The following is a 14,423-nucleotide window of genomic DNA, read 5'->3' as shown; positions in this document are numbered from 1 at the left end:
AACTCCCTTTCCGCCATGACTAGTCTATGGAGTAAAGAGATGAAGTCAGAATCTTGCCCTCTGCTCCACCTTAGTATAATTTCCTAAAAATTAAACGTGTAGAAAGTTTGTTGTAATGTTTTAATGTAAGTTAAAATGTTTTCCCGAATTTGGTTGAATTCCAAAATTACTTCAGCCACCATGAGATGGCATTTTCCAGCTAATAAATTTGCCTGGATCCCCTTCATTGGAACAGCCTGGCCTTAACTTTGTGATTGGATTTAGGACTATTTCAACCAAACTAAGATACGTGGGATGCATTAAAGATAATCTGTCTCTGGTCCTTTATTTGGTAGAAGTGTAATGGGGCAGCAGGTGCTGTGACTGAATGAATCAAAAAGAGTTAGAGATAATGGATGGCAAAGCAAAGACACCATAATTTTTTTTTTCCACCTGAGAGCAGCTGATCATTTGACAAGATTTTATTGTAATGACTGTGCTTCAGTTTTGCCAGATGATTGATGCACACAGTACTCTGCATAATCTTTTTTGGTGATGGATGTTGGTGCCGTGAAGCAACAGTTACTCACTGTGCTGCTATTGAGCATGAATTTTGAATTACTTGTGGCACAGAGCTGCCTGGTAGTTCAGTCAAAATGAAATGAAGGTCAGGAGGAGCCCAAGATAATGTTTCTCCTGCACATTAACCCCTTTGGCTCATGTACAAGCAGTGTTTCTGATAACAAGTTAAGAGATCACGTCCCTGGATTCCCCACACATGGGATGCAGGAAGGAGAAAGCTTCTGAACCACTGCTTACTTTTGTTCTCTCCCCATTCTATCATCAAGAATGAATTATTGAACAGTACTCTTGCTTTCTTGACAACAAACAAGAAGATGAGCTGATCTGCCCGAAGCAGGTGGACCCCTCCTGTACAAGATTCTTCATGTGTTTAATTCTGTAGCTCTGTGTCAAAGAGAGCGCTGCCAGTAGGAGTGGTGTTTATGTGACTAACACAGACAAATAATCAGTGGCTTTTTTAATGATTTTTTTTTTTTTCTTGGAAGCCTCAGTGTTTAGGGGATGGGGAGCAGGAGAAAATCTAGGTGTAAGTTGCTGTTGGTGCAGTGCATGTGGGCAGGCTGGGTGCTTCTCAGCTCAGCCCAGTGGAAACTGACTTTGAGAGCACTGATACCATGACAGCAGTGTAATAGCAAGGAAATACACATTGTGTGAAGAATTTCATTAATAATTGTCTAGCAATTTGGGCTCCAGACGTGCTAAATTAAGTGAGAGCAGGGAGTTAATGTAGGGCATGAGCTGTGAATTATTTTGAGGAAAAGGTTATCCTTCTCCTGGGTCTACAGAAAAGGCTGTGGAAGACTAGTATGCTAGATTTTAGACGACATGGCTACAATACGTTCCTGCATTGTGAGCAGGACAAACAACTTGTCATTTCTGCTGCACAGCTGAATTTATTTAACTGCTGTTTAACAAAGATGAAGGCACTGACAAAAGCATTTTAGTATGTCAAGTTTTTATCCCATGATCTTTTAAGAGAATGATAAGTTTTTAATTCTGAGCTTGCACCTTTCTTTTTTCTTTAATTGGGATTTCACTCTTCTTTATTTTCTTCTCTTTTTTCTTTCTTTTTTTTTTTTTTTTCCCTAACTTGGAACAGAAAGTAGAAAATGAAGGAGGGGAAAATACAAAAGAAAAAAAAGTGCAAATGTGGTAATTATCTTTGTCACAGGAAAAAAATCAAAACAAACATTTTAAGAGGACATCTGTGCAGACTTATGTTGTTAGAAAGTCTGTTTTCCCCCTAGTGAAAACCTAATAGGAGACCTTCTGTGGAATCTTTGACAGATGGGCCAGTCTAAAGTGACCTTGTAGTATAACGAAGTTTATAGTATTTACTTACCTTTGCATGGTATTTCTGGAGTAGTATTTCTTAACACACACAAATGCACCTTTGCCTGTAAAACAGCCTTCATCAGTGCCTGAATTTATCAACAGATAGTGCTCACCAGGTTACTTGATTCCTTCTGTCTGGGATGAAATCAGCTCTTTTAACTCCGGTGTTGAATTCCAAGTGATTTCTGTTTTAACATATTTCAGTGTGATTGAGAGCTATCACATCTCACTGACCTACCTGAGCCCAAACATAACGTGGTGTTTGTTCAATGTCATAGTGACTGATATTTTTAAGAGTTCTGTGGACATCCCACAGCTTACATACGTTAATCATGTGCGCTGGGCGTCGTGCTGGATCCAGCTTTTAACTGATTCCCACTCTCATACCTGTTTCTCTTTGTTCTAACCAATTTTTGTTTTCCTCTTCCAGGTTGAGATCTTTGGTAAAGCAGCTAGAAAGAGGGGAAGCTTCGGTTGTAGACCTAAAGAAGAACTTGGAATATGCTGCGACGGTCCTTGAGTCAGTATACATTGATGAAACGAGGTGAGTGAATTACAGGCATCCATGTTTGTCTTCTAGGGAGCACCAATTGCACAGAATTGTAATGCACGCATCTCTTGGGAAAGTTGTAGTCATGATTCACAGAAAATATGATTTTAATTGTTAGAACATTGTATTTCTTGAAAAGCAGATCTTCAGTTCTTGGTCTGAAAACTTCTTGGAGTTTTGTGTGGCAAGGGGGAGATGAAAAAAAATCACAAATTTAACATACATTCTCTTGGAGAAAGATTTTCATAATAATTGTTTTCTAGTTTTTGTGAAAGTTTCTGTGGAAAGCTCAAAATTCATACCCCTCTACTTCTTTTGAATAGAGTTCAATCAATTCACTTTTACCAAATCTTTGAAATTCAGAGGTTTTTTTACTCAAGTTTTTGGTAAAAATTGGCAGATAAGATTTTGCAGGAGAGTTTCCTTTCTTTATGTGCTGTTACCCCAGTGCTGAGTCACCATGTGTGGTCAGAATGGGAGAGGATAGGACTGTGTGATACTCACTGGGAAGTCAGATGTGATTGTCAGTGATCTCTGGCTGGCTGAGAGGTCAGAAATAGTAATGAGCTGAAGACGAGATGTGAGGATGATGATGTAGTTGTGCTTCAGAAGGCTGATGCTTCTTGTTTGTCAGCCTGGTAGTGAATTTCACAATCCAGCACTTAACTACTTGAGAGGATGAACAATCTGTTGTAGCCTTGCAGAAAGAGGTTTCATTAGGCTTTTATTAGAATAGATGTGCATTTCTTTTTGGTTAATGATGTTGCAGTGGTCTCTTATGCAATTTTTTTACCCTTTGCTTTCCTTCCTCTTGTAGGCGTTTACTGGACACAGAAGATGAGCTCAGTGATATCCAATCTGACTCCGTGCCCTCAGAGGTCCGGGACTGGTTGGCTTCCACCTTCACACGGCAAATGGGGATGATGCTCAAAAGGACAGAGGAGAAACCCCGCTTCAGGAGTATTGTCCATGCAGTACAAGCTGGGATATTTGTGGAAAGGTAAAGGAACATGAAATGACTTGGTTCTAGTAGCTGCTCATGCACTGCCAATTGCACCTGCAGTATTGAGACTTAAATATGACTCTGAAGATGTTTCTACAAAGATCTGGTTGGCAAACAGCTTCTAGTACAGTGCAACCTGAAGCAGCACGTGTGGATCTATTTTTTCAGCATAATGCAGATGTAATAGCACAGGTGAAGTAATTTTGACAGAGAATACACACCTCTGAGTAGTCCTAGGTCAACACTCAAAGTTTTTAAAGTTTAGCCAGTTCGCTTCAGGCCCTCCTGTGCCTTTTGACTTCTGTTGTCTATTTTTTTTTTAATGAAGAAGGCAGGAGGGGGTAAGAAATTCTATGATTTAGGTAGTGGGAGAGTTCTCCAGAGGGGCATGACAATTTTTTTTCTCTGTTTGAGAGCAGGATGTGAAAGGGAAGTGAAGGACTTCACACATGATCATGTCAGATGGGAGAAGAAAGCTTTCCATCATCTCTTTTAACTCCTGTGTTTCTGAAGTGCAAAAAAGAGTGAGCTGTGGAAAGTGTTTTAACAGTCAGTATTTGTGAATTCACATAGCTTATTAAAAACAATATGGCCTATAAACAAATATAAATTCCAGTATGTAGTTCAGTGCATTCTTTAGTATGGTTACTGATGTTGATTATGTCCTTCTTCTTTTTCATACACAAACAAAGAACACCTAAAAGGTTTTGAACTGATATTATTTAAAAAAAAAAAGACAGAAAAGTAGTAGTGGTACTGGACTGCAGTTGATGCTTTGCAGACAGCAGATGATTTCTGGAGTACACTGAAAATGGGCTTGAGTGCAGGACAAGCAAGAACTACAGAAACTGAAAGGGAGGTGTGGTTTGCTGCAGTGGAAAACGAGGAACATCTTGTTTACTTGAGTGCAGCCTTTCCCTCTGATGAAGATTTGGTATTAACAGATTCTTCCTAATCTCCAGCCTGGGGACCAAGGTGTGAGATACTGGGAAATCTATGGCCTTGAGCGAGACTCTACCATGAAAGTGGTATAGAGAGCATGTGCACAAGCCAGGAAAAAGAAAGAAAAATTGTAGTTAAAGTTTGTTGGTCTATGCAGGATCTCCTGTAACAGCATAATTTTGTTGTTGTTATATTGTTTAACTTTATTTATATGTTGCCTTATCTATTTTTTCTTGGTAGAATGTACAGACGGACGTCCAATATGGTTGGTTTGAGCTACCCACCAGCTGTAATTGGAGTGCTAAAGGTAATGCCAAAGAGAAGGTGATGGTGGGAGAAGGCTGGGATGCTTGTCCAAAGCATCCGGGTACCACTGTGATGTTTTCTGCGGGGAAGGGAATGTTGGAACTTTGCCTTTTCTTCTTTCTAAGCCTGTTTAGTCAGGCTCAGGTCTGTTGATAATTTCCTGGCCTGTGGGAATATTCTTTGAGTAAAAGAAAGAATAGAGTTCAGAACTTGAAAACGGTCATATCCTTGAAGTTTCCAGCTCTGTTGTAGCGTTCAGCTGCGAAGGTGGCGAGTTAGTAACATGCTGAAATCAATCATGAGTTAGCAGAGGGAAGAATGAAAATGTGGGTGCAGAGAAATGGAGCAGGAAATGCATCAGTGAGTGTGCGAGCAGGGATTTTGTATCACTGTTGAAGGTGACAATCAGCTGTGGAGTAATATTCTGAGAGTTTTGAGATTTTAGTTGAAAAGTGAGAGATCACAAGTAGGCTGAAAGAAACAGATTTCATTCACGGGGAAATGGCAAGGTTCTCAATTTAGGCAGGATACCTGTGTCAGTACCACAAACACAGGTTTGCCACCAGTTATCTGCGCAGCAGCTTTGCTGAGGTGTCGTATTTGTGCAGGAGACAGTTGACTTGTGGTTCAAGCATGGCATGCAGTGGTGGAAAAAATGCATCATCAGAACTAATGTATACAGGGGCATTACACATGTAAAGATTGGGAAGCAGTCCTGCTGTAGTCTACACAGGAAAGATACTCAGGGTACTGAATCCTTCTCAGTTTTGGACAGTACAGTTTATTTATCAGAAGATAGGGAGGATTTGCACAAAGTCCACTGAGTGCCACAAGAATGATCCAACATGACCTTCATTTACAGAATGGAAGCATTCATTCCCCCCTTTTTCCAACCCCAGATTTACACGTGTAATCCTGCAGATGGGATCTCGTGTCTTTCTTCTCTTAGAACAACACCCTGTGGCCAGACTGTGGGAGAACATGCCTGTTATGGTACATCCTCAGCAGTGACAGAGCAATGCAATACTTATCAGCTGTGCTGAGCAGGCATAAGCCTCAGGGCATCCTTCTTCCCTTTCTGTATTTGTAAGATAGTAAAGGTCATAAGCAGTATGGAGCGGGCTAGAGGCAGTAGGACCCCTGAATATCAGCAAAGGCACTGACTAATTTTGCTCCAGGTGAGATAATCCCATCTTGGCCATTCCAGGATGTCTTTTTTTGTTTTTTCCAAAGCTGTTTTGAGAACAAGTCTGTGTCTGGATGTTCTTGTGGTAGGTAATGGCTGTGGCTTAAATAGGAAAGAGTTGTTGAGAAGAAGTGGTCTTTGGAAAGAGACTTTGTCGTATTCTTTTACCAAGTAATATGTGATCTGCTGATCAGTGGTGCTAGAGGCAGAACTTAACATTAACAAGACAAAGTGCAGAGATCTTCTTCTGCTCAGGAAGGATTTCTTTTTTTCAGCCTTTTCTGATGCCCATGCTGTCATGGAACTGTTTTGTTGGTTAGCTAATATGCAGCAAATGTAGTTGCTGACAACGTGATGTAGTGTCTGCAGGCAGGCAGGGTGTGCAGTATCAACATGTACTTGAGTTTGGCTGCAAAGAATTGTCAGGCCAGGAATTGTAGACTCCTAGAATGATGAAATGGTTGAAAAGGACCCCAAGGATCATTTAGTTCCAACCCCCTGCTGTGTGCAGGGTTGCGAACCAGCAGCCCAGGCTGCCCAGAGCCACATCCAGCCTGGCCTTGAATGCCTGCAGGGATGGGGCATCCACAGCCTCCTTGGGCAACCTGTGCCAGTGCCTCACCAGCCTCTGGGTGAAAAACTTGCTCCTCATATCCAACCTGAACCTCCCCTGTCTCAGTTTACAACCATTCCCCTTGTCTTATCACCATCCACCCTTGCAAACAGCCGTTCTCCCTCCTGTTTCTACGCTCCCTTCAAGCACTGAAGGTCACCATGAGGTCTCGTTAGAGCCTTCTCTTCTCCAAGCTGAACAAGCCCAGTTCCCTCAGCCTTTCCTCATAGGAGAGGTGCTGCAGCCCTCTGATCATCTTGGTGGCCCTCGTCTGGACCCGCTCCAGTAGCACTGCATCTTTCTGGTGCTGCACCATCAGTGATGTCATGTTGAACAGCAAATGAGCTGTCCCTAAATCAGCTGGCTGATAAAACCAGTCAAGGCTCTAAGGTTAGCAGATGGAAAGGCAAATATACGGAACATTGAGGAAGAACTGCAGTTGGGCCAACTCTTGGTTCGGCCAGGAAGTGGAGCAAAGGTCAAATTGAAGACCAAAATGAATAGAAGATGGCCTTATGACTGTAGCTGCATCGCAGTGCCTATAGATAGCATGAGAGCACTTTGTGACATTTCATCGGAGGCTGCAGGGCCAGGGAGCTGGAAATGTGTAGCCCAGGAACTTTCCCCATCCCTTGCTTCTCCTGCTCTCTTCACTGACAACAGTTCTTGTCCTCCCCCACGAGGTGCCTGTAAAGTTCTGCTTCCCTTCCGATTTCTCTCCAACATGGACATCACATCTGTGCTCAGCTTTTATAGGATGAAAAAATGCTCTGATTTTCCAAGTGTTGCTGGTGCTGCAGGCCTCTGAGCAAAGGGTGACACTGTCTTGTTTCCTTAAGGGGACATTTTTCCCTTGGTATTTAGAGTGAAATGCTACTGTCCTGATTGTCAAGAATATTTCCCTTGGTGCAATGGAAATGACTCAGCAGTCAAACTTAGTGTCTGCTTGGCTATTGCCACTGTGCAGTGCAGAAGAAGAATATTTTGCCATTTTGGAATTCAGTTCATGTTATCTGCCGCAAGAGCACAACATTACTGCAATGAAAAGACATGTAAAGAAACAGCAACCTTTATTTCTACACAACAGACTATTTCTATAAGAAAGAGTGATTTCTTATTGAATATAGTGAGACATTATTTTCAACTTCATAGGAACTAGAAGGAACTACTATTTTTTAATTAATTCTATAATAAATACCAATTTAAATGTAAAGTCTATAATGTATTTAAATTATAAAACTAAATTCTATTACTGTATATTATACATCTAATTATATGACTCTTATGGATATGCAATCATGAAATGCTACTGCTTCTTAACTGAGGCAAAATGAAAACAGTCCAAGAAGGGCGTAGGAGTAGGAGAGAAGGTTTCCGGGTGTTTCTGGAGCATCCTCTTGGAGCTGGAGGTGCATTAGAGAGAGTGAGCGCTGTCAGCTCATGCTGCCATCCATGGGAGTTGCAACCTTCTGCAAGAGATTTGATACGTTATAATGTAGCTTTATGAGTTGGGAATTGAACTCGTCTTCTTCCGTCTCTTGACTGAGCCCCCTGCAGCGTTAGTAGAGGATTTACAGCCAACTGTAACCTTCTCAACTGCAGTTAGATATTTACTTGTATGTTATAAGGATCATTTTTCATACCACTGTTAGCATGTAATGTAGCATTACTATGAGAAACCCCAGTTAACTCACTTGTCTTCAAGAAGAAAGAAAAGAAAATTAAAAACACGCCTACTATTGAAAAGAGAATCATGCTGTCTTTGGGCAATTAAAGCTGCAGTAGTCAGAAGGAACTGGGATCTCTTTGGGTCAAGCAAGGTAGGTTGAGATATTTTTTTCACTGGTTCACTGTGCAGCAGGTGATGAAAATATGAGCACAGGCCAGTATGCAAGTGCCCATAACCATATTTCCTTGATGAAGGCAAGCTAAGGTGTTTTTTGCACGTAGCCTTTGCTGGTTCAATTGGTGAATCCCTGTGACTTGAATAGGCAAGTAACTGAAGTTTTGAATAGAAACTTCTTCACTGTGAGTCGTACTGTACTGATGAGTAAATTAGCCTCTGTACTGGTGAAGTGAAGGGGAGAATGTTTTCAGTGAAATCTGTACCCTCTCATCATCCATATGTAGATATAAAGTGATAGACATTGAAATGTGATGGTGAAATGGATGATCAGATTAACATTCTTTTCTATTCATTCTTGCAGAATGTAGACAAGTGGTCCTTTGATGTATTTGCACTAAACGATGCCAGTGGAGATCATGCACTGAAGTTCATTTTCTATGAACTTCTCACGCGCTATGATCTGATCAGTCGTTTCAAGGTCAGTAGTTACAAGATGGGTCTCTTCTTCCATCTTGCATTTTCTCATATCTCATTCTTATTCTGCTTTGTTCTATTCAGAGTGCAATGATTTTAGCAGTATTTGAAAGTGTATGTGAAGACTTGGCAGTCACTGTCATTCCCCCTAAACGGGGAAGAGAATCTTTCTGCAGCAACCAGGACCAAACGTCCTTCAGGTAGAACATTTAATTGCGATAGGACAGCATGAAGCAGGTGGAGTTCCACACAGTCTTATTCATGACATGCAGAGGCAATGGTACTGTAATTCTCCCAGTATTCTTATGCATCTGAAAGCATGCAAGCCAAAAATGACAACTTGGTTTGCTACAGGTTTCAGAAATGAAATGCTATTTAAGGGGGAGTAAAAGGTACTCCATATCTTCTCCTTTGAACAGTTCCTTTGTAACTATGAACAGAGTGACATTTGGGTCACTGCAGCATTGCCCTGAGATGTTTCCCATTCTCCCCACCCAAAGATTCCATGTTCCCTTTCTCTGCTGACACTTACTGTGGCAGGACTCCTACTTCCTTCGATTCCTGGGCTACTTCGTGGACTTGTCACGCCTGCTGAGAAATGGTTGAAGATGAGAACAGATTAGAACTGCATTGTCCCATACTCCAGAGGGAAACAGCTGTGCAACTCTCATGACAGAACGAGAGAGGTTTAGGGTACAGCATACAGTTGTACTCTGGGAGCCAGAAAAGCATGGTAAACTCATTGTATGGGAAGTCTGGCTTAGGCAGTAAAAAACCAAAAGTATGATAAACAGTACTCCTCATCATGGAGTATCTCAGACTTGCTATATGATGCATATCCTTACAAACCTCTAGAATATGAGTAGTAAAGTAGTGATGTATACCTGATTGTTGTGAGAGGATGAGACAGACGTGTGTGTCCTGAACAGAAATATTTCTCCAGGAACAGCACACCAGCTACGCTCTGTTACTTGTGGCACTGCTTGTGTTTTGCAGGCAGCGTTTCACAGTGGACTGAGTTGCGTATGTTTAAGTGCATGTGTGCTTCATCCATCATGTAATGAGGGATGGGAAAGCCATTTTGAGGAAGTGAGCTTGATTCACTCTCTCTCTGGAGTACTTGTTGAAGGTGTTTACAGATGGTATTTATTTGGGAAGTGCAATCAGTACAGACTGCTCTTTGGAGCCTCTCCTCCAACTGCTAGCTATTACAGGTGATTCTTTGATTTGTAATTGTGTGCTTCTTTTCTTAGATCCCCATTTCTGCCCTGGTGTCCTTTGTGGAAGCTCTGGAGGTTGGATACAGCAAACACAAAAATCCTTATCACAACCTAATGCATGCTGCCGATGTGACACAAACAGTCCATTACCTCCTTTTCAAGACAGGTGTAGTGGTACGTACAGGAGTTGGCATCCTTAGTACATAATGAAATGCAGTAGTTTTTGTTTGGTAAGGAGATGATCATTATCCACAGCAGAGCCATTTGTGCTGTAGAAACAATGTAATTTGCAGGGGCTGTGCTAATGCAAGTAGGCATTTGGGATTCCTTGGAAGAATTTGGGTGAGGATATGGGTAACTGTTGTAATTGATGGGAGAGAGGATGAGTGAAAAAGGCAAGCTGAATTCTCCCCTCTGCCATCAATCTGCTGGCTGAGTCTAGCAAGTCAGTTTGTTGGGATTTCATTTCCCTTTCTGTGAAGAAATAAATTGCCTAAGCTTTCTTCAGAATACAAAATGAAGTAATGTATTGCTTAACCCAGTCTGGCACCCCTTTTCAAGCTATTGCTCACCTTTTTCTCTTGCTGTCCGGTCCTCGGCGCTGTCTCTTGAGTCCACGTGGAGGTGGATCCACCTCCATCGGCTGCTGCTCCTCTGGAGGTGAATCCACCTCCATTGGCTCCTCTTCCTCTGGAGGTGGATCCACCTCCATGGGCTCCTCTGCCTCTGGAGATGGATCCACCTCCATTGGCTCAACTTTCCATCTCCTCCCCATGAGTTTCCTCTTTTTCTGGGGAGGAGGATCCATCTTTATGAGGTGCTTCTCTGCCTCTTGCTGTTGGTGTGGCAGTTGGAGGGCTCGGAACACGAGGCAGTGACATCAGCAGAGTTCCATGGCAACCCAAAAACAAGAGTTTTTGGAGTTGGGGCCTATGGCCTGAGAGTTGCCCCAATTTTGAAGGAGAAGGAAGGACCTGGAGAACTGAAGGACTGTGTCCTGGGAAGGGCTCATCTGTTGCATTGTGCTTGCCCGAGAGAATTAGTGGCACTTGGGCCAGAGGCCCCGTGGAGACTCCCTTTCTTCATCCCGTGCCTCCAATCCATTTGTACTGATGAGTGGGAGGTAGAGGGTCCTCTTCCTGGCAGCAGCTGGGCTCCTGCAAGTGGAGGCAGCCTGTTGCCCAGCCGTAGCGAGGAGGAGACAAAGGATGCTTGCACCCCACACTCAGCCTAGGGACATGCAGTCAATAAAGAACTGCTGAATTTGCAGGGTGATGTGAGTTCTCCTTTGCTGTCCTTCACCTCTGCCCCTGCAGCGTGGAGGAGGTAATGTTTATGTGCCCTGATCCCCAAGGGAGAGCAGTGGGGAAGAGATGGCCTGGTGTCCTCTGAGTGGCTGTGCTGGAATGGAGTGATGGGTCCATTGGAGGGTCTGTGAGATCCTTGAGGCCTACTGGTGGCTTTTTCACTCTGAGGATGAGAGGGCTGATTTGGGATTGCTATCCTAAGTGTTTTCTCCCTCCAGCTACTGAATGTGCGGCTGAGAGTGGAATCAGGCCACACATGGCAGTCATGAAGAATAGCTGGAGATCAATTGAGCCTCCAGATAAGAAATTAGGACAGATTTCATCTCTGGATCTCTGCTTCTCTGGAGTAGTGATCTTGAGAAGGGGCTGAGGGGCAGAGGCCCAGTTCCATAGATGCTTATCCCCATCAGGTGATCCTTACTGTACCTCAAGCAGCATGAAAGTGTTCACAGGCCAACATCGTGTGAAGAGGAAAGGGAGGTGTTTCTGTCACGTGCGATGACTAAATTACAACTGGCATGCCAAGAAACTGTGCAGCTTCTTGTTGAACTAAGGAAAATTAAACTGTTTTTGTTGGTGTTTCTGACAACGGTGTCGTCTTGTCTTTCCACCGCTGTTGCCCTGTTAGAAAAGTCAGGCTTTGCCTTGTTACACACTCCCAGTAATTTTGAGGAAGGAGGAGGAACGCTGGTTCTAAGGGCACGTGTCCTGGGGCTGGCTTCCCACTGCCTGTTTTTCCACTTGCCAGTGAGAATAGATACTTCCTGGGCTCTGGGACTGCCCTTCATTTCATCTGGTGTTCTTAGGGTTCCAGCTCCTTGTTCATACCCTTCCTGGGCTTGCCTAAGAAAGCTGTCAACTCTCAGTTATTTTGCTCTCTCCTTTTTTTTTTTTTAATGCCCCTGCGCACACCTTATCTTTAGAGGATTAGTTTTCAGTTCTTTGTAGCATATTCTTACTGGCTTTTAAGTGGCAGAGATGGTTCAGGTGTGGTGAAGGTGCTGATGACTGCTATAATTTTCATGTCATAATAACCAGTATGGCTGAGGCAGATCTCAGCACTCTTTTTTCTTATTCATTTCATCAGTGGTTTTTTTGTTTTTTTTTTAAATGTCACATGACCAGATCCAAAATATGGGATAGGTTTGTCTTGTAGTAGTCAGTAGGTGAATTTTCTATTGGGCATTTCCTTGGCCTATTTTGCTAGGCATTGCTTTGCTGGACAATGTTCTGCTGCAGTCACACCTCTGAATACTTGCCCTGTTGCAAGTTTGAGTCTCTGGAGGTAACGAACTCCAGGGTGTGTCTTCTGTATCAGCTTGATGTTCCTGATCGATGATTGAAGTTTAATCTTCTTTTCCTTTTCACTATTTTGCACTGTTTCTTCTTTTCTTTTAAGCAGACTTATGCTACATTTTAAAAAAAGGCTTATGTTATTTTTCTTCCAATGAATTCTTCTTTTGTGTTTGAATTACTATTCAAGTGAATAGAACTTTGATTCTCCATGGAACTCCTTCCTGAATATAAGACTGAGCTTGTCAACTAGAGTATAAAGGACAAGAAGATAAATTGGAAATAGCAGGGAGATCTCTGACTTTATAATCCCACCAAGAACACCACTAGTGAGAATTGTGTCTTCCCAATATATCAGTAATAATATTCATAAAGCCTGTACATCCTGTGCTGTGCCTGTGTGATTCCAAAGCAGTGGGAAGACTTTTGAAAAAGGCATAGCCTCTTAACTTATTTCTGTTTGGAGACTAGAGAATATATTTTCTTGAAGTTAAAGAAGGTAAACTCTTTCACTTTATTAGCTTTTCCTCTGCTGTATGGACAACACTTCTCTGAAATAAAGGGGTCAGCCCAGATTAAAGACAATTCATTCTGAAGGTGTTTCATGTCAAGCATTAAGTGGTTCTTGCACATTATTAATGTCATTAAATAAAGTCCAGTAACATCTCAGTGGAAACACGTCTTGCAGACAGTTTCTGGGTTCTAATTAGCCAAGGCTGCTATATGCAATTCACCATAATGTAGGCATTGGGCTAGTTCAGCCTGGAGAAGAGAAGGCTGCAGTGTGATCTCATTGCAGCCTTCCAGTACCTAAAGGGAGCCTACAAACAGGAGGAAAGTAAACTTTTTACAAGGGTAGATAATGGCAGGACATGGGGAAATGGTTTTAAATTGAAGGAGGGAAGATTTAGGTTGAATGTCAGGGGGAAGTCCTTTACCAAGAGTGTGGTGAGGTGCTGGAACAGGCTGCCCAGAGAGCTAGTGGATGAACTCTCCCTGGAGGTGATCAAGGCCGTGTTGGGTAGGGCCCTGGGCAGCCTGGTCTAGTATTAGATATGGAGTGTTGGCTGCTCTGCCTGTGACAGGGGCGTTGGAGCTTGATGATCCTTGAGGTCCCTTCCAACTCAAGCCATTCTATGATTCTGTCAACTTAAGGGAGAAACAACTTCTCAAATTTTTGAGTGCTGACTTGAGTCAGAGCAAATTAACAGCCTTGTGTATCCCAGTCTCCAGTCTGACAGAGAAGCAGAAGCAAAAAAAAAACCACTGAATACCTGTCTTCAGTTATTTTAAGATCTTCTCTCACATGCTTACCAATGTCTAGTAAATTACCTATGCCCACCCACTTTTCAAAGTCAACAAGCTGTGATGCTTGTTTAGAAGTGTCTGGGAGGTGCAGGGACCTCTATCAGAGGTCATACACATCTTTAGTATTATGTAGGTCCATCCAAAAGTAATGCCTCCTACTTATTTTAATGGAAATCGTAACAGCTACAAAGAGCGCAGTAACACTGTTTAGTTGAGCAAATTCTCAGCTACAAAGCACTGTTTTTCAAAACAGTCCCCACCATTATTAACTAAGAATTTTTACCAGCAGAGAAGAAGAGCCTGCATGCTTCACTCAGCAAAATGTGCTCCAGCAGAGGTGACCTACTGTTGCCGCTGCTGAAATGCGTATCACCCATTGCCTCACTGTGCTCACATCCCCTGTTCCGTCCCTGTAATTGTTCAGGAAGTGCTGATGAGTGTCAATGGGTGCCATTTTTTCTCTGTGAGGGAATTCAGTG

At 42.6% G+C, this 14,423-nt stretch overlaps 1 protein-coding gene across 2 annotated transcripts in view; it reads left to right on the top strand.

Moving 5' to 3' along the window:
* Positions 1-14,423, top strand: part of PDE1C (phosphodiesterase 1C) — a 281,179-nt gene that overhangs the window by 206,978 nt on the left and 59,778 nt on the right. The window contains exons 4-8 of one of the 2 annotated variants that reach the window (XM_042817161.1): positions 2,327-2,440; positions 3,264-3,446; positions 4,632-4,698; positions 8,704-8,820; positions 10,070-10,210. In XM_042817161.1, coding sequence (XP_042673095.1) covers positions 2,327-2,440; positions 3,264-3,446; positions 4,632-4,698; positions 8,704-8,820; positions 10,070-10,210 — 622 coding nt within the window. Of the gene's footprint in view, positions 1-2,326; positions 2,441-3,263; positions 3,447-4,631; positions 4,699-8,703; positions 8,821-10,069; positions 10,211-14,423 lie in introns of those variants that run through there. The other variant, XM_042817160.1, reaches the window with a different exon arrangement.

Source organism: Centrocercus urophasianus, unplaced genomic scaffold (assembly GCF_019232065.1).
Source record: "Centrocercus urophasianus isolate 14NV4802_14NV808 unplaced genomic scaffold, USGS_Curo_1.0 seq_16, whole genome shotgun sequence".
Taxonomy (NCBI): Eukaryota; Metazoa; Chordata; class Aves; order Galliformes; family Phasianidae; genus Centrocercus; species Centrocercus urophasianus.
Note: the sequence above shows the minus strand (reverse complement) of the source record. Positions and strands in the feature narration are given on the sequence as shown.